We start from the raw sequence: 26,713 nt of genomic DNA, 5'->3' as shown, positions 1-26,713 counted from the left end.
TTTGTTGTCCTAAGGGAGTGGGTAATAGATAAAATCCTCTTCTTATCCTTGAAGCAAGTCAATAAGATCTTTCTACTTTTGCTCCGATGTGTTAAAAAAAAATCCATACTGATTTATAGCACAGAGGAATAGAAACAGTGGTCTTTTGTTGGTTGCTACCAGTATATTGTTATTTGTTTGGTTTATTGTCCTTTTTTGCTAATATTACTTCTTAGATTTGATTAAGGAAGTACTGAGCATGGATGATGAAATTCAGAAACTAGCAACAGAACTTTATCATCAGAAGTCAGTTCTGATAATGGGACGAGGCTATCATTATGCTACTTGTCTTGAAGGGGCACTGGTAAGTTTTCTCAGTTCTAATTAATATCAGTCCATTGACCTGCAGACCTGACACACAGTCATACTTTTACATTAAATGATTGAAATAAGTAGAACTTTTAAAAGTGCTTCTATATTTATGCATTGTGGTCTGTTTACTTTGAGAAAGTGCAACAGAGAACTCTGTTTAGAAGTGAAAATCAAAAAGAGTACATTTTAGCATGATAAACTTGGATTAGTAAGTAACGGGTTAATTTGTTCAAATATGAATAAAGATTAAATTCTCTAGATAAGAAATTTAATTGAGGTCAGGCTGGGCACAGGGGCTCACGTCTATAATCCCAGCACTTTGGGAGTACATGGCAGGTAGATCACTTGAAGTCAGAAGTTTGAGACCAGCCTGGCCAACATGGTGAAACCCCATGTCTACTAATAATACAAAAACATTAGCTGGATGTGGTAGCACATGCCTGTAATCCCAGCTACTTGGGCGGCTGAGGCAGGAAGATCACTTGAACCTAGGAGGTGGAGGTTGCAGTGAGCTGAGATCACACCACTGTACTCCAGCCTGGGCGATAGAACGAGACTCTGTCTTTAAAAAAAAAAAAAAAAAAAAGTTATCCAGAAATATGAATATGTTCATGATAATCTAAAATCTTTAAAAAGTACTTGTGGAGCTTTAAAACTTCGAATTACTTGTTGATAATATGGAAATAGCGATCTATTAACTTGTTAGATGTATTTATAGATCAGTGGTCCTTTAATACTTTTGGATAAATAGACGGTGACTTGACATATCAGATGCTTTGTGTAATATTTACTTAAACATGGATTTTTGAAAAGTGTACTGAAGACAAATCTGGTTCTTTCCTATTAGAAAATCAAAGAAATTACTTACATGCACTCTGAAGGCATCCTTGCTGGTGAACTGAAGCATGGGCCTCTGGCGTTGGTGGATAAATTGATGCCTGTGATCATGATCATCATGAGAGATCACACTTACGCCAAGTGTCAGAATGCTCTTCAGCAAGTGGTTGCTCGGCAGGTAAGTCGGGGGACTGTGAGAACACCTTGGGGTTCAAAGAGGGGAGTTATGCTAGCTTATTTGAATGACTTACAAATCATGTTTACACATGTTAACTCATTTACTTTGGAATACAGCCTTTGAGGTTTACTTGTGAGGAATCAGATACTTAGAGTTTTTTTTTTTTTGAGATGGAGTCTTGCTCTGTCACCCAGCCTGGAGTGCAGTGGCACAATCTTGGCTTGCTGCAACGTCTGCCTCCTGGGTTCAGGTGATTGTCCTGCCTCAGCCTCCCGAGTAGCTAGGATTACAGGTGCACTCCACTACGCCTGGCTAATTTTGTGTTTTTGGTAGAGATGAGGTTTCATGTTGGCCAGGCTGGTGTTGAACTCCTGACTTCAAGTGATCCACCTGCCTCAGCCCCCCGAAGTGCTGGGATTGCAGGCGTGAACCACCACTCCCGACCCGGATACTTAGAGTTTTGAGAAGACCAATGTCGTAGATCTCATGTTGAACAGAACCAAGACCAGAACTGAAGTCTTGGTCTCCACATCCTGTCTTCTTTCAGTTAACGTATGCTGCTTCTTTTTAATTTAATACTTTTAAAACATTTAACAATGTATTTTAAAATATTTTAAAATATATATTTCAGCTGGGTGCAGCTGCACATGACTGTAGTCCCATCTACTCTGGGGACTGAGGCAGGAGGATCACTTGAGTCCAGGAGTGAGACCCTGTCTCTAAAAAAGTAAATAAAATAAATTAAAAAAAAAATACACGTGATATATTTCAGGGGAAATCTAACATCTAGGTTTTATTTTAATATTATATAATGGAGTTTTCTTCACATCAGTTGGCTTTATATCAATTCCAAAAGATAGTATTCCCTAAGCACAATGTGGTGGTAATGAACTTGAGCTTTGAAGTTAGGCAAACCTGCAATCAAGTACTAAGCCTGATATTTCTTAGTTGCATGAGTTTAAACAAATTACTGGATCCCATAAAGCTTCTGTTTCCTCGACTATAGGTAATAACATTCAGATTTATTACATAGGAATTTAAAGAAGTCTGTCAGTGAGGCTTCATGTGGATTATGCAGTGCAGTTTTTGCACATTCATAAGCTATAGTCCTGCCTTTGCCTACCAGTGATGTTGTCTATGTGTGTGATTTTCTTTCCTAGGGGCGGCCTGTGGTAATTTGTGATAAGGAGGATACTGAGACCATTAAGAACACAAAAAGAACGATCAAGGTGCCCCACTCGGTGGACTGCTTGCAGGGCATTCTCAGCGTGATCCCTTTACAGTTGCTGGCTTTCCACCTTGCTGTGCTGAGAGGCTATGATGTAAGTCATCTACCACTGCAGAAATCTTGGGATGGTTTTTTACCTGGATACATTCTGCTTTTTTTCTCCTAAATTTTTAACAATAGTGTTTGAGAAATATCTGTCACCTGTTATATTTTCATGGCCCAATTTGTAGGTTACATCACAACATCTTCTTACCCATAGAACTTGAAGGAACTTGGGGTTCATCTCCAAGATTGTGACTCACCTTGGGTAGTCGCCACCTGTTTTCTTAATATAACCCCATGCCTCTTAATAGGGCAGCTGTTGGCATTTGGCAATACTGTTCTTTTTTGTTTGGAACTGTCCCACACATTGAAGACTTTTTAAGCGTTCCTGGTTTCTCAGACGTTGTGGCAACCAAAACATTGTGCTTTTGTTTTTACTGACCCCTATGAGGGCTACTACTTGTAGAGGACCACAATAGCTCTTTCTTTGTGAACTGGCAGCTTTAGCATGCTTTTTCCTTACCAATTTCAGTTTTTTTCAGGACACATTATGTGATTATATTTTCTAATCTAATTCTTTGTAGTCTGTAATAAAGATGGTTAATGATCGTATTGTTTTCGGTTTTTATAAACAAAAATAATTTGCTTATAGCAACCCCCCTTCCCTAGTCTGTATAATCTCTCAAATCTTGCTTTTTTTTTTTTATTTTTGCAGGTTGATTTCCCACGGAATCTTGCCAAATCTGTGACTGTAGAGTGAAGAATATCTGTACAAAATGTACGAAACTGTACGATTAAGCAACACAAGACACCTTTTGTATTTAAAACCTTGATTTAAAATATCACCCCTTAAAGCCTTTTTTAGTAAATCCTTATTTATATATCAGTTATAATTATTCCACTCAATATGTGATTTTTGTGAAGTTACCTCTTATATTTTCCAGTAATTTGTGGAGGACTTTGAATGATGGAATCTATTGGAATCTGTATCAGAAAGATTTTAGCTATTATTTTCTTTAAAGAATGCTGGGTGTTGCATTTCTGGACCCTCCACTTCAATGTGAGAAGACACTATGTTTCTAAAAATTTGTGCTTGTTTCACCATGCTTCATTCAGACCAGTGAAAGAGTAGTGCATTTGATTGGAATATCTAAAGCCGGTGGCATTGTATGCTCATAGTTGGACAGTTAGGGAAGGTTTTGCCAAGTTATATAAAGAGAAGATGTGATTTGTTTTGAAATTTTTTCTGTTTTGTTTTTAAATCAAACTGTAAAACTTAAAACTGAAAAATTTTCTTGGTAGGATTTATATCTAAGTTTGGTTAGCCTTAATTTCTCAAACTTGTTGTCTATTACCTGTAGGTGGAAGAAATTTAGGAAGCAAAATATTATAGTAGTGCATTGGTGGGTCTCCAATCCTTAACATATTTGCACAATTTTGTAGCACAAAATTTAAATTTGAGTTGCTTTCGACAACTGACAATATGATTTTAAATTTGAAGATGGGATGTGTACATGTTGGGTATCTTTCTTCTTTCTGTTTTCAGCTCCTAAAAATGGTTTTTATTTCCTTGTATCTGTAGTCTTTTATTTTTTAAATGACTGCTAAATGACATATTTTATGTTGTTCTTTAAAATCACAACACAGAGCTGCTATTAAATTAATATTGATATATTCAGTATTCTCTTCAACTTTGTCACAAGGAAGAATTTCCTATAGTTAATTTTAACTTTCCTTCACTGCATTGTTGCATAAAACTAGTCCCTTCGTGCCAGTTTGGAAGTTATTTGTGATTGTTTGGAAGATTTGCAGGTCGTTGACCTCATCATTTCCAGTATATGTGGTAGGCTAAGCTCAGAAAAAGGTATGTATGCTTTACACTGATAGCCACCAAATTTAGTATTACATTCTAGGTATTTTTCTCTCTGTATTTTCCGTGCTCTACCCCTGAAATATATTTAGGAATAAAGAAGATATAAATAAAGTGATACTGGGGTATGTTCAGCTTATAGGTGTCAGAAATGAAAGTTGACAATTTGGATTAAAATATTTAAAGTAGAATATTATTATTTGATATCCCCAAAATTGTGAGTAATGATTTCTTCATGGAGCTTTTCTGGCCAGATCTTCGGGGCTATAGGAGAGTGTGTCTGTTTTTGGTGAAGTCCTTCTTTTTCAAAGGTTTTTACTTTTAAATTGTGAAGGTAAGCTATTTAGCACAATTATTTAATCCTTTCTTTTATCATTTGAACTTCTTGGTGAGGTTAAAATTTTCTAATAGTTATTGTTGTTGCCAGAGAAGCATAGAATTCTGCTTGTGTATTAGGGTTAGAGAAAGATTTGTTATATTTTGAGGTAATTTGGAAGGACTTTCATACATGGTGACTAGAAACCTGATCTTTTTAAGAATAAAATAGGGTCACTATTTACATTATATATATATATATATATATAGCTATTATAGCTATATTAATCTACTTTAATTGTTTCTAAGATTATTTTGTGTAAGTCAGCTAGTGTGTGTATAGTATCATTTCTTATTTACAAACATGATTCATGTGGGTTTGTAGCATTTCTTATAGTTTAAAGTTTGATTCAGCATTCTAAGTTAAAACTAACATGTGAAATGAATCATTAGCGTGCGTAATCTCTGTCTCCCTCTCTGTGTGTCTTTCTATAAAGCACATGTGTACACACACACACACATACTGAAAGCTAGGGTAAGTTCTAAACTGAATATTGAAAACTAAAATTAAGAACAAAGAAGTGATATTTTCCAAACAAACATGGATTCTCTGCCGGGTGCAGTGGCTCAGCCTGTAACACCAGTCTCCACTTTGGGAGGCCGAGGTGGGAGGATTGCTTGAGCTCAAGAGTTTGAGAATAGCCTGGGCAACATGGTGAGACCTGGTCTCTACAAAAATATTTTTGGCCGGACGCTGTGGCTCATGCCTGTAATCCCAGTACTTTGGGAGGCTGAGGCAGACAGATCACGAGGTCAAGAGATGAGACCATCCCGGCCAACATGGTGAAACCCCATCTTTACTAAAAATACAAAAATTAGCTGGGCGTGGTGGCACGCACCTGTAGTCCCAGCTACTTGGGAGACTGATGCAGGAGAATTGTTTGAACCCAGGAGACGGAGGTCGCAGTGAGGTGGGATCGCGCCACTGCACTCCAGCCTGGCAACAGAGCAAGACTGTCTCAAAAAAAAAAAAAAAAAAATTTTTTTTAAAAATTGGCTTGACATGGTGGCTTGCGCCTGTAGTCTCAGCAACTTGGGAGGCTTAAGTAGGAGGATCACTTGAGCCTGGGAGTTTGAGGCTACTGTGAGCTGTGATTGTGCCACTGTGCTTCAGCTTGAGTGACAGAGTGACACCCTCCTGACTCAAAACAAAAAACATGGTTTCTCCTTCTCTCCTGTCTTCTTACTGTCTATCCCATTTGAGTAGTGATTTTTAAATGCTTTTATAAGTTCTTAACATAAAAGAGACATTGTAATGAGGCACACTACTAAAGTGACCATGCCCAGTTAAAACCAGTGTAATATAGGATAAGAAAATCTGATTTTTCAAAAAAGATACTCTACATAAAGAGTCCTTCATATAAAAAGTTCTTTTTTGTACTACATTTAAAGTTTTAATTCACTCATGTATAACTGAGAATTCCTTACCCTCTGAGCCCTTTTTAGGCAGGGAGGCATGTCTGTCATCTAGCATGTGGCCCAGTAAATGATTATTACATTGGAATCAGTTTTTCAATCTTTTAAAAAAAATTGTATGCCGTAAGAATAAAAGATAAAGGGAAAAATTAATGTTAACTATTTTTAGCTTATTATAACTATGTCAACAAGTGTTTATTAATACCTATTATGGGATAGTCTCTGTGGTAGGCATTGAAAATTACATCACCTTTAAAGCAGTGTTTGTCTCCAGGTGGACTCATCACTAGCAAAGACTAGGTTCATTGGAAGGCATAGGGTGAGAGAATGGGAAGATGGAGTGGAGGTGGGTTGTTAAAGTGCTGTGAGTGAGTGATTTTGTCTGCTTGAATAATGGTCCATGTTTGGGGGCATATTGTGTTTCATAAGAAGTGAAAGGTTTTTGCAAAGTAAGCTACAAATGACCCATAAATCTGTAAACAACAGTCCTTAATATGCAAAGATGAAAAACAAGCATTACTGCTACCCAAAGAGAACTGGTGCTTGGTGATGTGCAGATGGGGCTGTTGGTTAAGAGAGCTATTACAGGTTTTCTCTCTTAGGTTTCATAGGAGGTAATTTCTGAGGTGAGATTGTTTTATCTTTTTGAATACAGATCTCTTGTTCTGAGTTAGTTCTGAGGATGGGAGGAAAGGAGTTTTTTTTGTTTTTGTTTTTGTTTTGCTTGTTTGTTTTGTTCTGTTTTGTTTTGTTTTTGGCTCTTTAGTAATACTCCTCTGACATTTATTTCTATTCTTCTTCAAAGAAAGGAAACCAACTGAAATGTTTGCTTTAACAAACATTTTAAGAAGTTCTTTGGGTTTTTTTCTCCCTTTTAAAAAAATTAGGATATACCATAGCAACAAAAGAACTAATGTAAATTGTTGTATGCTACAACTTAAGTGATTTTTTTCTGAAGAAGCACAATGTCATTGAAAGTCTTATTGAAAAGGATCATAGTCACACTGAATTTGTGAAGGCCAAAGAAATTGAAGGGAATGATATTTTCATTTTATGATATTCACATATTAAGTAAATTTTGTGTACAAGAATACCAGGCAGAGTGTTTTACCCATGGAAACAGGTTTCAGATTGCTTTGTTTTTACTGTTAGAGTCTCAAGTTTAGAAATGTTAACACTTAAATCAGTTTTTTCTCACTATACTTAAAGATTGTTAATGTTTTGGTATCTTCCTATCTTGATGAATTTAAACATATCTTCAGATCTGTGACAGTGACAACCAGTAGGACTGATAATATTAGCTTCAAACCGATAATACCCAGGGTTAAAATAAAAATCATAGTGAAAGCACGATTGTAAAATTATGCCATATTAACTTTTAAGTCTGTAATAGCTTGATATCAAAATGTTATGTTGTATACCATAAATAATGGCTAGCGAGAACATTTTTGGAAATTCTCAAATTACCTTTCTTATTACACTGTTTTCAGAATGAATGTAGAAATGATCCTGTTAGCTTTTCGAATGTTCTGTGGTTGAATATGTTTTTGCTTAAATAAAGCTTTTGGTATTTGTTTAAATTACACTTCTTGAGAGGTGGAAATTTTAGAATCATCTTTGCTTTGTTTCAGTTTTGTGTTTTTTGAAATGAATGTTTAGTTTACTGAGCCAGTTGGTCATTTCTTCTTCTTGTCTTGTTAACTCCAGTGAGTAAGCCTGAACTGTGCATAAATTACCAAAAACTTACTTAGAATTTCATTTTGAAGCAATTTGCTAATATTTGAAGCGTATATACATTTGTAGTTATGTTAAAAATTGTACTAAGAATGTAGTCAATGTCTATTTTAGTTGTAAACATTTATCATGTCAAAACTTTATTCATTACTGTTGATTTTAAGAGTAAGAAATCACTGCCTAAGTATTACCAAAAGCCACATGTCTCTACCCCAACCTCCCAGTTTGGGAAAGAATCATTAGATAAAACAAGGGCTCTGCCTTTTCTGATACCATACTCCACAGATATTTTCTCACATCTTTTAAACATTTTGCAATAACGTGTTGTTTATAGGAAGCTTACAGGGTATGCAATGATTAAAATTTTTAAGTGAATTGATAGTTGCAAAAGAAGGATAATATTTAAGGTCAGTGAGTAGCAAGACAATCTAAAGTTTCTGTAATATCTAGCAATCTGTTCATTATAGAGCAAAGATTCCCTTACAGTATCCTTTTATGAACAGCAGGCTAGAGTCTATCCCTAGTGGTTATAGTACTTGCTATGTTTTTCAGGAGACAGTTATGCCAGGGTGATTTGAATGGATAGATGTGCTGTTTTGCCTGCTTGTAGAATTCAGCCCAGACTTTGGTCTCTCTCTCTCTCCCTCCGGGTTCATGTGAGTCTTCTGCCTCAACCTCCGGAGTAGCTGGGACTGCAGGCGCGTGCCACCGTGCCCAGCTAATTTTTATACTTTTAGTAGAGACGGGGTTTCACCATGTTGGCCAGACTGGTCTCGAACTCCTGACCTCAAGTGATCTGCCCTCCTCAGCCTCCCAAAGTGCTGGGATTACAGGTGTGAGCCATTGCGTCCTGCCCAGATATATCAAATTTGACAAGTATTGTATACTCTTTGGATCTTTAGGAATTAATTTTTGCCTCTGGCACTCAGCTTTGTGTATTTTGAAATGGAGAGAAGTATAGGGAGGTCATGGAAGGAAAATTGCCAGAATTCCCAAACCATGTAACACTCATTGAGAATTCCAGATCCATTATATCTAAAGGGCAAGTGAAGGAAACAGTATTGTGAACTGGATATAACTCCTTGATTCTTACCTAGTACATTCTTAATTTGTGAGACCCAAAGGTTGATAAATAATAATTTAAGATTGTACAGTACTCTAAACATCTGCAAAGGTCTAGATGTTATCAGTATTACTAGTTTTTATTTCTGCCAGTAGCTCCCTTTTAGGTTACGTTGTTGTCCTCTTTCCAGCCTGGCATCTGTTATTGGTTTTTTACTATGGCAAGTTCATTAAAAAGCTTGCTCCATTTTTGTCTTCAAGTAATGCCCATAAGGAGATGGAAGATATCTGAGACAATTAAGGCTTTAGCTTCTAGGCAAGAGAAATAACATTGCATTAAATTCCAAGTTTCTTTCTGCTAGACTTGAATGTGTCTAGCCACTCTAATTTATGGGGGCTTTTGGTTTTTTTCCTGTTGTACTTTGTATGTAGAATTGTTTTGAAATATCAAGCATATTTGCTTTGAATTTGAACTCTTTCTTAATTTTGTATTTATCCTTTGAATAAAATGTAAATCCAATATTTATTATTAATTTCCTTTCATTGCTGCTATGCAGAAACCTAGGAAGTGTCGGGAATCTTTGTAGGATTTCTATCTTTTGTTCTTGGTTGTTAACTTGGACCCATGTGGTGTTACTAAAGTTTAGAGCATTTCTTTGTTTGAAAAAAACTAATTTAGAAACCTTTTCATATATTTAATCTTTTTTTGTTGCTTGAAGTGGCGAAAATAAGCTAGCCTTTGAATACAGAATTGACTTTGCTGACATGACACTGGGAACTTAAATGATTTGTGTCTTCTCAGCAGGGACAGATTTGTATAAATTAGTTTGTGCATTCCTAGTTCTATCAGAAGATAGTGCTGATTTTTATTATTATTATTTTGAGAAAGGGTCTCTCCCAGTAGCCTAGGCCGGCAGGCAGTGGCATCATCATAGCTCACTGCAGCCTTGACCTCCTAGGCTCAAGCTATCCTCCCACTTCAGCCTTCCAAGTTGTTGGGACCACAGGTATGCTCCAGTACATGCAGCTAATTTTTTATTAGTACAGAATATTCAGCAGACATTGTCTAGCACAGTTCACCCTTTGCAACACATATCTAGACTTACCCTTGAACTCATGTTTTGATTTCCAAAGAAAAACATGGCGAAAACCTATCTCTACTAAAAGTACAAAAAATTAGCCGGGCATGGTGGCGGGCCCCTGTAGTCCCAGCTACTCAGGAGGCTGAGGCAGGAGAATGGCATGAATGCGGGAGGCGGAGCTTGCAGTGAGTGGAGATCGCGCCACTGCACTCCAGCCTAGGCGACAGCGAGACTCTGACTCAAAAAAAAAAAAAAAGACTATCATGGTTCTGCCTGTCATGCAGCAGCTATCCCTTTTGAAATGAAGACACACTCACCCTCTTCCCAAGAAGAGGAGATAAGAAGTTACACAAATTACTCTGTCCATTTCTGTGTGATATTATTCCTCTCAATCACAACCTCTCTTGATATAAAAGTCTTATATACAGTCATCCCCTCTTGTGCACAAGGGATATATTCCAAGACCCCCAGTGGATACCTGAAACTACAGATAGTACCAATCCCTATTTATATTTATACTTTTTTTTTTTTTTTTGGATCTGATAACCAGGATAGCTACTAAGTGATTAATGGATAGGTAGTGTATAAGGGTAGAGACACTGGACATAGGGGTGTTTCATGTCATGGGTGGGACAGCTAGCTCAAGGTTTCATCATGCTACTCAGATGGCATGCAGTTTAAAACTTATTAATTGAAGCCATGCTTGTAATCCCCTAGGACTTTGGGAGGCCAAGGCAGGAGGATTGCATTCCCGTAAGTATTCCAAGACATAATAGCTCAAAATCCAAAATCATACACATGGGAGATGAGATACTACAAATGACAGGATCAAATTTGCCAAGACTGCAAACATTTCAGGCAGTCCTCTCGCTTGAGCCTCCTGAATAGCTGGGACTACACCTGATTTTTTTCCTTTATGTAGAGATGGGGTCTTGCTATGTCTGCCTAGGCTGGTTTCAAACTCCTGGCCTCATGCAATTCTCCCCCACTCAAAAGAAGAGAGACTCTCTAGAATCTCTTTATTTGACTAAGGAAACTACTTTCCAAAGAAATGCAATTGTCTTAAGAGCCCCCATTCTAGGAGTCTTATAACCAGGAAAGATAAACCAGTGGAGAAGAGAAAGAGACTAAAAGTTGTCATCATGCCCAGATAGACTTTTCATCTATTCTGAGAGCAGCTTTGAGAGTTGACCTGAAAGACTATTTGCATAAGGCAACCTTTGTTCACAATGTAGTTCCACCCCTCACCTTCCTGTAATTTGCTGATCATATTCAGTTTTCTAAGATAATCATTTATAAGATAATGTCTGCCTCCCAGGTTGATTCATTTCCCCTAGAAATTATTTACCCTTCCAAAATTGCCTGCAGCTCCCCATGAGGTGGGAGGCATTTAGGCGGGAGGACTGCCTGAAATGTTTGCAGTCTTGGCAAATTTGATCCTGTCATTTGTAGTATCTCATCTCCCATGTGTATGATTTTGGATTTTGAGCTATTATGTCTTGGAATACTTACGGGAATGCAATTCTCCTGCCTTGGCCTCCCAAAGTCCTAGGGGATTACAAGCATGGCTTCAATTAATAAGTTTTAAACTGCATGCCATCTGAGTAGCATGATGAAACCTCTTCCTTATAAAGATGAAACCTTTTCTTCTTCCTTATAAAGAGGGTGTTTGAATTTCAGCCACGTGTCCTTGCTTTGAGTCTCATATTTGTGGAATTCCCATGTCCATGTGCGTATGAAATTTGTATGCCTTTTCTCCTGTTAATCTGTCATCAGCTCGTTTCAGCAAACCTTCAGAGAGGAAAGAAGGGAAGCTTTTTTTCCGTCTCTACAATCTGTAGATTACTTATAGTACCTGATACAGCCAGACATAGTGGCTCACCCCTGCAATGCCAGTGCTGTGGGAGGCTGAGGCAGGAGGATTGTTGGAGTCCAGGAGCTTGAGACTAGCCTGGGCAATGTAATGAGACACCATCTCTAGAAAAATTTAAAAAATTAGCCAGGCACGGTGGCTTGTGCCTGTAGTCCTACCTACTCAGGAGGCTGGGATAGGAGAATTGTTTGAGCCTAGGAGTTGAAGGTTGCAGTGAGCTATGATTGTGTCATTGCATTCCAGCCTGGACGGCAGAACAAGACCCTGTCTCTAAACAAAACAGAACACCCAATACAATGTAAATGCTATGTAAATAGTTGTACAGTATTTTAAAATTGGTATTATTTTTTATTGTAATTTTATATTTTTTTAAACAAATATTTTGGATCCATGGTTGGTTGAGTCCATGGATGTAAAACCCATGGATACAATGGGCTGACTGTATCAGAAGCAATAAGAGGAATCAAATATATGACAAAGGTATAAGACAATAAAGAATGACAAGGCAGATGTGAGGAAGGACTGAGAATGAAATATAACAATTGAAATTAGAATGGATGAACAGATTAGGCCCAGTTGAAGAGAGAATTAGTGAACAAAAAGATAGGTCTGAAGAAATAATTTAGAATGCAGCATTTACTATAGAGAGTGATAGAAAATGAGAAAAGTCAAAACTTCTTTACTTTTTAGAGAATTTTCTATGCCAGATTAAAGGCAAATCCTAGAATTTAGAGTGCTTCACAAATCTTAAGCTGATTAAAGGAAATTGCATTCTTAAACACATTGTTTTGAAACTGAACACAAAAGATGAAGAGATCTAAAAAGCAGCCAGAGAGATAAGACTACTCACAAAAAGTCAATAATTAAACGGACAGCTTATTTCCTAACTGCACCAGTGGAAACAAGGACAACGGAACTATTTCAAAGTGCTGAAAAAATAATTCATGAAACTGAATTTGAAGACTGAAGGGAAAATGTGTTATCTGATGAATAAAAACTGGGACTCTCACTAAAATCTTCCAAAGATAAGTGCTAAGGTGATGGAAAATGATCCCACAAAGGCTTAAGATGCAACATAATGAATGGTGACTGGGTGTGGTGGCACATACCTGTGGTCCCACTTAAGGAGGCTGAGGCAGAAGGATCACTTAAGCCAGTGAGTTCAAGGCTGTAGTGCACTATGGTCATGCCTGTGAATAGCCACTCCACTCCAGCCTGAGCAACATAGCAAGATCCCATCTCTTTAAAAAAGAATGGTGAGGAAAACAAAAGAAAACACTTTTAAATGAGGGTAAGTCTAAAGCACTAACTGTCTAAAACAGTAATATTTTAGGAGCTATAAAACAATCCATAATGAACTAAAATGCTAGACAATAATATTTTAACTTAGGAGTAGATGAGCAGAGTTAATAAGGCTCTATGATGTGGCAAGACGATAAAGATAACTTCTGACTTTGTGAAGTTAAATACAGATATTTAAACTTTTATGAAAACTAAAAGATTATAACTAGAGAATATAGTTTCCAAAGTGACAGAAGAAAAAAAATGGAATTTAGAAAATAAATCCATGTGCATTTGTAATAATCACAATAAGTATAGAAGACATCTGAAACACAGGGACACAGAAAAGTTGAATGTGAAAGGCTAGAAAAAGGCACACCAGGCAAATCCCAACCCAAGGAAAGATGGTGAGCTACATGAACATGATGAGAGAGGCTGTAAGTGAAAATGATTTATTTGAAAATAGTGCATCTTCTATGGAAAAGTTTGGTAGCTTATCAAAAAGTTAAACATGGAATTACCATACGAACCAGCAGTTCCACTCCTAGGTGTATACGCAATAGAACTGAAAACAGAAACTTGGGTATTTGTACACCAATGTTTGTATCAGGATTACTTACAACAGCCAAAAGGTGGAGACAACCCAAGTGTTCAACAACGAATGAGTAAATGAAATGCGGTACGCACACACAATGCAACACTACTGAGTCATGAAAAGGAGTGAAGTCCTGATACACTGCAAATCATAGCCGAACCTTGAAAACATAAGCGAAATAAGCCAGACATTAAATAAAAAATATTATATAATTCAATTTATATAAAATATCTACAATAGGCAAATTCATAGAGACAGAAAGTAAATCAGAGGTTACCAGAGGCTGGAAGGAGGAAAAAATGGGGAGTTATTGCTTAATAGATACAGAGTTTCCATGCCGGGTGATGAAAACTTTTGAAAACGAATAGTGGTGATCATTGCACATTGTGAATGTAATTGATGCCACTGAATTGTACACTGAAGAATGGTTAAAATGGCAAATTTTATGTTACATATATTTTACCACAATAAAAACAGTTTAAGACTGGATATGGTGGCTCGTGCCTGTAATCCAAGCACTTTGGGATGCTGAGGCAGGCGGATCGCTTGAACCCAGGAGTTTGTACCAGCCTGGGCCACATAGTGAGTTCCCCATGTCTACAAAACAAACAAAAAACCAGAACCCTTAAGTGGGTGTGGTGGTGCATCTGTGGTCCCAGCTACTCAGGAGGCTGAGGTAGAAGGATCACTTGTGCCAGGAGCTTGAGTCTGCAGTGAGCTATGATTGTACCCCTGCACTCCAGCCTGGGTAACAGAGCAAGACCTTGTCTCAAACAAAAAGTTTAAAAAAGCATTACTAGAGACAGAAATTGTTACCATAAAATGATAAAAGTTTCAATTCAACAGGTATTGCATTTAAAACTTTTGCCAGATGAATACATCTTTGTCTCGCATTATGGTTTTAATTTATATTTCCTTTTTTTTTTTTTTTTGGAGAGGAGTCTCGTTCTGTCACCCAGGCTGGAGTGCGGAACGATCTCAGCTCACTGCAATCTCCGCCTCCCAGGTTCAAGCGATTCTCCTGCCTCAGTCTCCCAAGTAGCTGAGACTACAGGTGAGCACCACCACAGCCAGCTGATTTTTTGTATTCTTAGTAGAGACGGGGTTTCACCGTGTTAGCCAGGATGGTCTCGATCTCCTGACCTCATGATCTGCCCACCTCAACCTCCCAAAGTGCTGGGGTTACAGGCGTGAGCCACCATACCCGGCCTATATTTCCTTGACTATTTATGATTTGAGCATTTTCTTGTATGTATATTGACTGCTATTTTTGTGAGAAATCTAATCAAATCTTTTTAAAATCAGTTTTTAAAAATTGGATGATTTATTGTTTACTCTTTAACTTGGAGGGGTTTTTTACATATTCTGAATTCTAGTTCTTTGTTGTGTATTGCAAATATGTTCTCCACTTTGTGACCTGTCTTTTCATTCTTTTTTTGGTATTATATAGAAATCCTTAACTTTAATATAGTCAGATTGATCACCTATTTTCCCTTCATGATTTGTGTTTTTATGTAACTTGTTCAAGGAGCCCTTCCTAGGTTTTAAACACACTCTCCTGTATTGTTTTCTAAAACCCTTATAGCTTTTCCTTTTATCCTTGGATTTTTAGTTCACCTGAAGTGGATTTTAAGTTTGATATAATGTAGGAATTCATTTTACCTTTTTTGTTTTTCTTTGTTTGTTTGTTTGTTTTTGGCCGGGCACGGTGGCTCATGCCTGTAATCCCAGCACTTTGGGAGGCCAAGGTGGATAGATCTCTTGAGATCAGGAGTTGGAGACCAGCCTGGCCAACATTGCAAAACTCTGTCTTCTATTAAAAATACAAAAATTAGTCAGGCACAGTGGTGGATGCCCGTAATCCTAGCTACGTGGAAGACTGAGGCACAAGAATCACTTGAACCCGGGAGGCTGAGGTTGCAGTGAGCCAAGATCACGCCACTGTACTCCAGCCTGGGTGATAGAGCGAGTCAGTCTCAAAAAGAAAAAAAACAAAAACAAAAACAAGAAAGCTTTTTTTTTAAAATGAAGATATCCTATTTCCCAGCATGTTTATCAAAAAACCCATCCCTTCCCAATTTCTCTGCAATGTCACCTCTCATATCAAGTGTTGATAAGTGGGTTTGTTTCCATGGGCTATTTATCTCTATACCAATTCAACACTCTCTGCATTATGTAGCTTTATAAGAAGTCTTGATATCTGGTAGGGCAACCCTCCTTTGCTTACTGTTTTTCTTCAAGAATATCTTGGCTATTCTTTTTCTTTTCACTTTATATAAGGATTTTAGAAGCAGCTTGTCAAGTTACACAACTGCTGAGGTTTTTATTGAAATTGCCTTAATTTTATAGATGAATATGGGGAGAATTGGCAGTTTTACAATGTTGAGCCTTCCAGGCTGTGCATATGGTTGGAGCACATCTCTGCTTATTTATCTCATTAATGACTCTACATTTCTATAATTTTTATCCATAGAGTCTGTAGTAGACTGAATAATGACTTCCAAAGATATCAGGTAATGCTGGGACCTTGTAAATGTTACCTTATATGGAAAAGAGTATTTGCAGATGTGATTGAGTTAAGGATCTTGGGATGGGGAGATTTTCCTGGATTATTTGGGTGGGGCTCTATAGGTATCATTGTAAGAGGGAGGCAGAAGGAGATTTGACACATAAAGGAGAAAGCAATTAACCACAGAGGTAGAAACTGGAGGGATGCAGCCACAAGCCAAGGAATGCCAGCAGCCACCAGAAGCTGGAAGGGACAAGAAAGAGTTTTTTGCTGTAGAGCCTCCATAGGGAGTGCGGCCCTACCAGCATCCACTCAGTGATACTGACTTTGGACTTCTGGCCTCCAGAACAACTGTGAAAGAATAAATCTCTGTTGTTTTTAGGTCACCAAGTTTGTGGTAACTTGTTTCAGCAGTCACAGGAAACAATTCAGAGACTTTGCACATCTTTTGTTGTATTTATTACTAGGTATTTGATATTTTCTGTTGTTCTTAAAATGATATATTTTTAAAAGCTGTTTGTTGCTGTTACAGAATATCCAATGAAATTTGGTATGCTGATTTTTGTTTGCTGCAACTTTGCTAAACTTGTTAATTCTAATGGATTTTTCTAGGTATATACTCATATTACCTGTGAATAACAGCACACTTGTTTCTTTTCTTCTAATCTTTATGTATTTTTTAAAAATTGCCCCACAGTGCTGCCTAGGGCATCCATTACAGTTTGAACTGAAATGGTAATGGAAACATCTTTGTTTTGTCCCTGATCTCAAAGGAAAGCTTTCAGCATTTTATCATTATAGTTACTGTAGACTTTTGTAGATACTCTTTATCAGGTTAAGAACTTTTTTTTTTTTTCTTCTTCTTCTTGGTTTGCTAAGAGGTAGGGTTTTTTTTTTTTGGTTTTCTGTTTTCGTTTTTGTTTTTGAGACAGGGTCTCGCTTTGTCACTCAGGCTGAAGTGCAGTGGCGTGATCTTGGCTCACTGAAACCTCCACCTCCCTGGTTCAAGCGATTCTCATGCCTCAGCCTCCCAAGTACCTGTGATTTCAGGTGCCTGCCACCACGCCTGGCTAATTTTTTTTTTTGTATTTTTAGTAGAGACAGAGTTTCACCACGTTGGCCAGGCTGGTCTCGAACTCCTGAGCTCAGGCAATCCACCTGCCTCGGCCTCCCAAAGTGCTAGGATTACAGGTGTGAGCATCGTGAGATCTAAACATCGTCTTTAGATCTCATAGTTTTATTGCGTCCATTGTACAACCTTAGGCAAGAGTATGCAGGAGTCACGACTCTCTGTCTTCCTGGAGGGGGAAATGTTCATTGAAATTTGTTCAGGAACCATTTTCTCTTTATATACATGGACAGAACCACTGAAATCTATTGTTCGAACCTTGGTTTCAGAGGGAGCACTGTGTGCTCATGCAGACCTGGATCTCAGTGGAATAATACAGGCAAAAGTACCTTGCACATAGTTGCTCATATATTTATAACACTTTGAAGAAAGTAATGATGTAAAAGTCCGGGCTTATGCTAGAATTTTATTTAGCTTCTCTTTCCCTGCTCCTCAATTGGTGCTAGAGCTAAAGAGAGAGACGTCATTTTCTCAGTGTTAGTTTGGATCGAAACACCAGGATAAGCCAGTTTGCCCTTATCTAAAAGTCGCTTTGATTCCCCATCTACCCTGGGTTGAGTTGGAAATGTGTGAATTGAAGCCTGAGTTGAGGTGTAAAAAAGCAAACGAAGATCTTACACACATATTCACTGAGAGAATGTCTATAAAAGGGCTTTTAATGCTGTAATATATGGAACATATGTAACACCTGTAACATGTGGAAGGTGTTTTACTCATCAGAAATGTGAATGGGAAGCAGAAAATCAAGAGACAGAGACAGCATTACTAATTCTCTATTAAATGAAGAACTTTAAAATCGTTGATTTTAAAATCGTTAAAAAGTAAGCAAAACTGTGGCAAGCCAAGTAGCAGAAGCAGAGAAATACCAAAACTGACCAAACTCAGTAAATAACTTTACCTTGGCTTATTGCAATGTCACGGTATCTCCGCAGGTCTGCTTCCCTATCAGGCTGTTTCCCTAATGTATCTCTAGGAGAACATTTCAAGTCAAAGCCATGCTTTATGCTCAGCCATAAATCTCGTGCTTTATATGCTTGAAAATAATAAAAGTTCTAGAGTCCAGTTAATTTCACTTCTTTCTTTTATGTTATTAACGCTCCCATCCTTTTGGAGATTGGAATGTGGAATGCAATGTGGCAAATATTAAAAAGTGGGAAAAGATGTAGGAAAATAATCTGATGTCAATTTAGTTTTCCCTTGGAGTGGAGCAATCCTTTCCCCCAGAGCTCGGGCCCAGCTTGGCTTCTCGGCAGCCTCAGGCGGCTACACGGAGAGGGCGGCTCTCCCGCCTGCCTTCTCGAATGGGCTCTCTCGGATGGAGAGGATGGAGAAGGGATCCCACTTGAGGCTAAGTGGAAACAGACATGCTTGGACATGTCAGAATGGGGCTGCCTGGCCACCCAAAAGACTTCTTGGGGTGAGGGCCTGAGGAGCTTCCTGCAGGGCTGGTGATGAGTTTGCCCTCGGCCACAGGAGGAAGCTTAACGCTGAGAAGGGCCACTTGCCACCACTTGGACCAGCTCTGCGGTCTGTGGCCGGGATCTTTGGATGGCAGGGGCATGTGAGTAAACGCTAAGGTCATCTGCTGACAATGCCTGTGAGGCAGTGGGCACAGCGGCCTGGTTTGGGGCATGTTTCTTGAGTGTAGCACAAAGGGAGGTGAAGGGTTCTCCTTGAAGCACCCTCCTCACCCACCACCAAGTGCCCTGACTTCCAGAGACAGTACAGAGGTGATGTGGCAGAAACAAGCCGCCCTGTGTCTGGCAGTGGATTTGTTCAGGGCCATGTCCAGGCATACCACCCAGAGGACTCAGAGACCTAGGAGCCAAGGCCCTTGCAAGCAAGTGGGAGAAACACCTGGAGCCCATGGGATTTGGGTTCCTGTGGGTCACATGTTAGTGTCATTTCATCGGCCCTGCAGGCTTGGGAGGCCCAAGGAAACTTGGGTTACATAAAAAAGGAAAAGCATACTGTAGTTTGGCAAACAAAATGCGTCTTTGTGTGTGAGAGTGTGTGTGAGAGAAATGAGCTTTCATTTAGAAGCATTGGCAGCAGTTCTAACTGGTTCCCAAGTCCTTTTTAAATGATATTTTCTGAGCCTGGAAACCAAGCAGGCAGATCATGGAATTTTGGCTGGAGATGTTTTTTAAAAAATGTAGGCTAGCAATGAAAAAGGAGGTGGTAATTTGGCTCTGAGGCCTTTATGGGCTGCAGAGCAAACCCGACAGGGTTACCATGGTGGCGCTTCTACTGTTTATATAAACAAAGGTTTTTTTCCTGACAAACATACTTCATATTTAATAATCCTCAATCCACAGGGGTCTCTTCCCTCTCTTTGTGTGTAGCTAGTTCATGCCATTTGGAACTAGGGAGAGTTTTATTATTGCATGTGGCTGTTTTCAGGCACCCAATACACTAGAATTAAGTGTTAAGTGCTGGTATCTTGAAGTGCAGGGTGAGAGGTACTCAGTGTTTGTAAGAGAGATGAACCTGCAGGAGAAAATGCAAAACAGTCTTTTCCTGGGTCCAGAGTCTCCTGGGCCAGCCACACCCAGCATTCAGAAGTAGACACTGCCACGATAATTCAGTTCACACTCCCAATACAACCTGCACAGCACCTACCACACCTCTCTGAGTAGCACCGCAGCCTTCAGATTACCACTGCCTGAGATGTCCACTTCCTGTTAGCCCGTATCTAATTATGTGGGAAGACTTAGCAAATCCTGCTTTGTGAGAGGACTCCTCTGGTTATGGGTAATAAAGACCCTACTCTATGGCACTGAAGCACAAAAGGGGACTTATGACTGGATCGTGTCACTGGAAAGGCTGGGGTAATCTGGCTTCAGGAATCACTGACCCAGCTTGTGTGCCTGTATCCCAGATTCTGGCACATCTGAGGTAGTCCCTGGGACCCCCACTCCATAGTTTCCCCAGAGTCTTTGGGAAGACTCTGTCCGTTTAGATGCGTTGGGTCTGACCTAAGGACTTTCAGTGTTCTCAGGCATCCTTTCTCTAGGAACACAGAGTGACCAGAAATGCCAGCCAGCTTGGGCAAAGCCACTCACCTTTTCCTCCCTCTGGAACATCCAGCCACCTCTCTAGACCTGCCCAGGAGCTCAGAGCAGCCCAGGAGGGCCTCTCAGTTGTTGTCCCCTCACTGCCCTCTGGGGTCTCCAGAGCCAGCAGGGAGTACTGAGGGTCCCTCCTAGCTGCAAGCTCCAGAATTCTCTTTGGATGCCACTGCCAGGGTTACCCTGTGAATAAACTGGTTCTACTCCAAGGGTGTCACATGTGCATGATGTAGGTAGACATGGCATCAGGACTCCAGTGATCCCAGACAGAATCCCCATGACCTCCTGTGACTATCGCCAGCAGCAGCCAATCTGTGGGTCCATATGTTGGCTTCATTCCCCCAGCTTTGGGATCCTTCATAACGACAGGACATTGGTGTCCTCCTCCACCACTCCAAATGCCACAGGCATTTCTCAAAGTCCCTAGGAGTTTGCGTGTGTGTTTGGGCACAAGCCCATTACATCTTTTGCCGGTCTGGGTTAGCAATCATCTGCACCTGTTGTGCCTTCTCCTCAGGGCCCACGCCTTGCCCCACAAGCTGGTCACCCCTCAGCCGCTACTCCTGAGGTACTACCAGGCTCAGTTCTTGAGCTGAGTGGGGCTGGGACCACATACCACAGGGTCACCCTCTCAATTCACTGCTCCACCATCTCCTTTCCACTAAAACTTTCTTCTGCACTAAAAGATCCTCATATCCCCTGCCATGAACACCACAGGCATCTATTTCAACAGGTGATCCCCTGTTAAACAGAGTCACCCAAGAGACCCCCAGGGGCACAGCGCTGTTTGGAGAACACCAGAGCTGGGCTCTAGTCCTCATTCTCTGCCTTTTCTTTTATACCCACATGATGCTTTCTCTGTTAATAATAATAATAATGATGATAATAATATCTGGGAGAACTGTTGCTTAAAAATGTAAAACAAAACCACGGTGTAAATGGAGCGGGGTCTTCATTGGAGAGTCTAACTTTGGGGGCCCTCCGCAGGAGGGGGCTGATGGGCCCCCAGTTAAGATAAAGAAACCACTGACTGCCAGAGAGGAAGAGGGATTTGAGGATGGCCGAGCCAGGGAGCGTGGAGCAGCCAGGCTTTGTGGCGCGGCTTTCCACAGGGGCATGCTGGAGTTCAGCACTGAGAGCACTGGGAAGAGAGGTCGAGCAATGGGCACCTCAGCCCCTCAGCAGAAGATGGTGACCGCCACAGTGGCCCAGACTCCTGGAATTTCTGAACTACTCTGTAATTGGTTGGAATTTTGGGGGTCCGCAGAACCCAAAGTTCTCCAGGTGGAGCCGAACCAGAAAAATGCTACTTTGTGGTGTTATTGTGACCCCCACCCCCGCGCCATATCCACCCCAGGTGGGTGTGAGCGGGGGATCGGAGTCACACAAACGAGAAAATGTAAAACAAAACCACCGTGTAAATGAGGCCTGGTCACAGCGGAGGAGCGCCCCGCAAGACAGCCTTGCGGAGACGGGCAGCGGCCACACGGGGGCAGCGCCTTCCCAGCCTGAACCAGCACAGACGCGGCGAAGGCCCCGGGAGTCGGGAGGAAGCGCAGTAAGAGGTGGCCACGCGTCCTGGCCCTGTGCCCTTCCTTACATTTCTCGCTCTGCGGGGCGCGCCATGCCTGCAAACACAGGGCGTCAATGGCCCTGGGAGGCTGGAATGTGGGGTGTGCAGAATCCCATCCAGCGCAGTCTAGGGCAGGACCCAAGGGACACCCTGTGGGCAACCCCCACTCTGGGTTGGTCCCCTTCAAGTTCCTCTGCCCGCTCCCTGATCTCACCCAGATCGGCCCCCTCTCCCTCAGAGAGCGGCCCCTGGGCTTCAGGCACTTTTCTAGGCCCTGGCGGCACAGTCGTCCCGGGACGCTGTCTGGAGGGCAGGGAAAGTAGTGTCCCCTCAGCGCCTCCTACCTGCCACCACTTCCACCTATGCCGGGAGCCCCAGACCCGCCTCCAGACCCGCACCCGCCGAGCTCGGTGCGGAAGAGGCTGCAGGCGCCCGGGGCCCTGCCCTCGGAAGCAGGGGTCGCAGAGGGACTCCGGCCTTGAGGTATCTCGTGTCGGCCGCACATCCGGGCGTGGCTCTGGGACCGGGAGTGGGGAAGCTGCAGAGGCGCACAGTGATCCCAGGGGGGCGTCTGGAGACCACAGAAGGGGCAGTGCTCACGGGACAGGCCACAGTCGGGCCAGCGGGGCATTTCTCCCTACGGCCTCTCCCCGTTCGCTCTGCTGGGAGGTTCACGCTTCCACCCTCAGCGCGCGGCCGCCCTGCCTCGCTCTCAGGAGCCCCCAAGCGGGTGTCAAGGGCAGCCGCACCCACGCGGAAAGCTCAGTTTCCCCTCCTGTCCTTTAGGTTTCTGTGGCTTCTTTCTGCCACCGTAGCTGGAACCAGGACGTGGCCGTGGTCCGGGAGAGCTGGGCCCAGAGTCCTGGCTTCCTGCGTGAGGGGGAGCGGCTGGGAAGCGGGTTCCTGGCGGCTGGACCACCGCCCCAGGTGGGCGCGCGGACTCAGAGCCTGGATTCACACACACAGAGCCCTCCTACAGCGGTGCACGCCCCGCGCGCCCTCCCTTTCCTGGTTTTTGGTGGATACAGCCTGTCCCAGGCCCACCAGTTTAAATGAGTTTAAATCCCCACGCAGCCGACTTTGAGGAGAGAATTCAGGAAGCTGGCACGGCTGCATCTCCAGCCAGAAGGTTTTGTGTCTGACATTTGATTGCAAATTGCAACGTTTGAAGGCTTTATAGTTCAGGGGTTGAAGGCAGGAGAGGGAGCCTATCTGTAAATATCTTTCTCCTTAAAACGTGGTCTCTCCCGCCTCTCTTCCTTTTGGCTCCTTTCCCTTTTTTGGCACAGGAAGATGGCTGAGGTCAGCGAGGCTGGGTGGTTTCCCTGTCCACAGCGCATTAGGGACCAGAAAAGAATGTTGGCGTCTCTAAGGTGAGCTGCTGTCACCTCAGGGTCCCGGGCTGGGGGTGACAAGGGCTAAGTTAAGACGAGGCCCCTAGGTGAGTGGATTTTGCATTGATTTGGAAGTTGGTTCTGGCTATTCAAAACAGTGTGGAATTCCTTGGTGTTGAGGTCGCTTTGGAACTCGAGGTCTCACTTATGCCGGCTTCTTGCTCCAGGAGCGACGGCCCTGGTGGAGAAAGGGAAGCCGCGCAGCCTCTCAGGTGGCCAGATCTCCCTCTAACCCGCACTGGCAGCTTGTCTGAGGTCTGGCTGCAGAGCTATCTGAAAGGAGCTGCGCTAGGAGATGCCAGTGGGGTGTCCCAGTCACACAAAAGTGCAGGCACAAATGGGTTGACCATGCCTCAGTCTAGACTGCCCACCTCATCGCCCACCCCAGTGCCTGACCAGCTTGCAATTACTTGACCAGTACATATGACCCTCAGCAGTCACCTGCTAATATAAGCTCCGATTTCAATCCACTTCACATGCCCCCTGCCCATGCAGGACCCTCACCTCCAATGTCCCCCGCCCCACCCCCGCTCCAGTATGCCTCGACTTTCCAGGCCTAGCTCAGCCTGCTGTCTTAGAAGAACTGGTCGTGTGTGATCCTAGGCTCTGGACTCTGGCCTCTGCATCGTGTCAGCACGTGGTTGCCCTGGGCTGGAAGAGGGACACCGCTGTCCCTTCTGGTATTCTGGGCAAGTGGATGAGTAGGCTTTTCTCCAAGGTCCTGTAACACAGCTGAGATCAGGCTGAAATATTTAGCAGGACCATCCTGGAGGCTTGGACAAGCACAGGGCAGTGAGGTGCAAACCACCTCCCAGCGTGGTGTCTGCTAGGGCCATAGGATCATCTTTGGGGAGATGAGGACTCTCACAGGCTGCCATCGTCTCCCCCCGCAGAGAGAGGGCTCTGTCTACCTCTCTATATTCAGGAGAGAGGATGAGGGCTTCCATTCACCTTTGGGACAGCCTTTACTTTGTCCCCAAGCCCAAAGAGAAGAGGAAATTCCCTTTTCCTACAGCCCGGGACTCAGATCCTCTCATTTCTGTGCCTTGGTCTGTCTGTGCCTAGGACACTTGACAGTGGGGTTCATCCAGTTGTGGACAGGGAGAGGGACGGTAGCTCCATCCTCAGCGACAGCCCCACGCTGGGCCCTGCAGGCTCCACAGAGCCACCGCTGCTATCAGCACACTCGGGTATCAGCTGGGCACAGGGGATGTCAGGAGCACAGTCCATTCCTTCCCTCCACCCACCCTTGGATCAGGCAGCACTCATGTCTGCCTGGAACATCTGCGTTCACATTCCTGGAGGCTTCACAGTTACCTTCAGGGATAACGTGGGCATTTGCTTCACTCAAGATGGCTTTCCTAGAAAAGGGCAAATCTGACTCTGGGGTGAATTTAGGCATCAACTCATATGGACATAAACTGCTGGATCCTTGAAGTACAGCTTATGCAGAGTTTAAAAATTCTCCAGGTATGGGTCCAAGCTAGAGCATCACTTTCCATGGCTTTCTCTCCTCTCATCTGTCTCCTGTTCTCCACCCTACTATTTGAAAGCTCCCCATTCCTCTCAAGTCTCCTACCACCCCCTTCCCCAACTGCCTGCCCTCAATTCTGGGTGGCTGCCCTAATTTGGGGTGAAGATGAAAACCAGCAGTCCACCATTCCTCAGCTTCCCATTAACTCACCTACACAAAGAGGCAGAGTGGCTTCTAGCCTCTCCTTTTCTCCTGTCACACTGGAGAAGGCTCACCACCCTGCCAAACCTGGCCCTTCTGCATCTGGGAGGAGGAGGCAGGCAGCAGGAGACTCTGTAGGCCACTAAAAAGACCCTGGCTTCCATCTTGCTTGCTCTTTCCTGCTCTTTGACTTGCTCACTCTGCTGGAAGCTGGTTACTGTGTTGTGAGCTGCCCTGCGGAGAGACTCATGAGGGAGGGAGCTGAGTTCTTTGTTTCAATAACCTGTAAAGAACTGAATTCTGCCAACAACCACATGAAGGGCTTGGATGTGAGCCCTCTTCCCTCAGGTGAGCCTTCAGATGAGACCACATCCCAGCTGACTGTAATCTTATCAGAGACCCTGAGCCCAAGGACCCAGCTACACCAGTTCAGAGTCTTGACTCACAGGAATTGTGAGAAAATAAATGTTTACTATTTTCAACTGCAAAATTTGGGAATAATTTGTTACACAGCTATAGATAATGAATACAATGGTTCTCAGACTTATTAATTTCTCAGCCCTGAAAATTTTGGAAAAAACTGGGGATTCATATGAATTTCCCAGCTTTTTATTTTACAAAATAGATCTTAAAAAATGGCAACCACTCTTTTCTTTCCTTATTGTTGTTATAAATGAAGGATCACCATTTCATTTTAATTATTTTTTATGTAGATATTATTTTCAGTTTGGGAGGCCAAAGTAGGAGGATCACTTGAGGCTAGAAGTTGGAGACCAGCCTGTGCAACACAGTGAAACCCCATCTCAATGAAAAAGGTATTATTTTCATACAGTACAATTTGTCTGCTTAAAATCTGAAGATCAAAAGCAGTTGCTGCAATTTCCCAGCCAACAGGAAGGGAGAGGATGTATCCATAGCAGATGTCTTCAAGGAAATAGTTTTGAAATTACACACCTAACTTTTGCTGAGATATCATTGGCTCAAAATAAGTCACATGAGCAACCTAGCTGTATGGCAGGTTGGGTAATGTAGATTCTAGTTGGTTAACTAAATGCCCACTTAAAAGCCAGGGGATTCTATTGTTGTGGAAGGAGACGGTTCTGTGTTGTCTTCTAAATTGTCAGCCTCTGCCTCTCTTCTGGATTCTATCCATCAGCATGTCATGGGCTTCTCATTTAAAAAAACACCTCCTTTGACTGTACATGCTGCACACTCCTTGTTAGCACCTGCCTTTCCTCTTCCTTAAACTCTTTTTCCTTTTTCCTCACTCCCATTCACCCCTCAACCCTAGGCAGTACAGATCTTTCCTGACACTCTTCTGAGACTAGTGGTCTCCTTTGGTTGAATTCATTCTCTTCAGAGCCTCCCCTACTGACTGTCTCTATAGCTTCCAGCAGGTTTGTGGTGAAAAGAAAGAGAGATCAGACTGTTACTGTGT

The 26,713-nt window shown here is 42.1% G+C and overlaps 1 protein-coding gene and 1 long non-coding RNA gene across 2 annotated transcripts in view; both read left to right on the top strand.

Annotated features, from left to right (window-relative positions):
- GFPT1 (glutamine--fructose-6-phosphate transaminase 1) overlaps positions 1-4,311 on the top strand; it is a 65,418-nt gene extending 61,107 nt beyond the window's left edge. Inside the window, exons 16-19 of the mRNA XM_033239295.1 lie at positions 216-343; positions 1,199-1,366; positions 2,527-2,688; positions 3,352-4,311. Of these exons, the coding sequence (XP_033095186.1) occupies positions 216-343; positions 1,199-1,366; positions 2,527-2,688; positions 3,352-3,396 (503 nt within the window). The 3' untranslated portion in view covers positions 3,397-4,311. The remainder of the gene's footprint in view (positions 1-215; positions 344-1,198; positions 1,367-2,526; positions 2,689-3,351) is intronic.
- An 18,287-nt stretch (positions 4,312-22,598) lies between these two features.
- LOC117099782 overlaps positions 22,599-26,713 on the top strand; it is a 211,724-nt gene continuing 207,609 nt past the window's right edge. Inside the window, exons 1-2 of the long non-coding RNA XR_004443998.1 lie at positions 22,599-22,689; positions 23,496-23,579. This is a non-coding gene — a long non-coding RNA (uncharacterized LOC117099782). The remainder of the gene's footprint in view (positions 22,690-23,495; positions 23,580-26,713) is intronic.

The sequence above is a fragment of the Trachypithecus francoisi genome, unplaced genomic scaffold, assembly GCF_009764315.1.
Source record: "Trachypithecus francoisi isolate TF-2019V2 unplaced genomic scaffold, Tfra_2.0 Lachesis_group17, whole genome shotgun sequence".
Taxonomy (NCBI): Eukaryota; Metazoa; Chordata; class Mammalia; order Primates; family Cercopithecidae; genus Trachypithecus; species Trachypithecus francoisi.
This window is presented reverse-complemented; position numbering and strand designations above follow the sequence as displayed.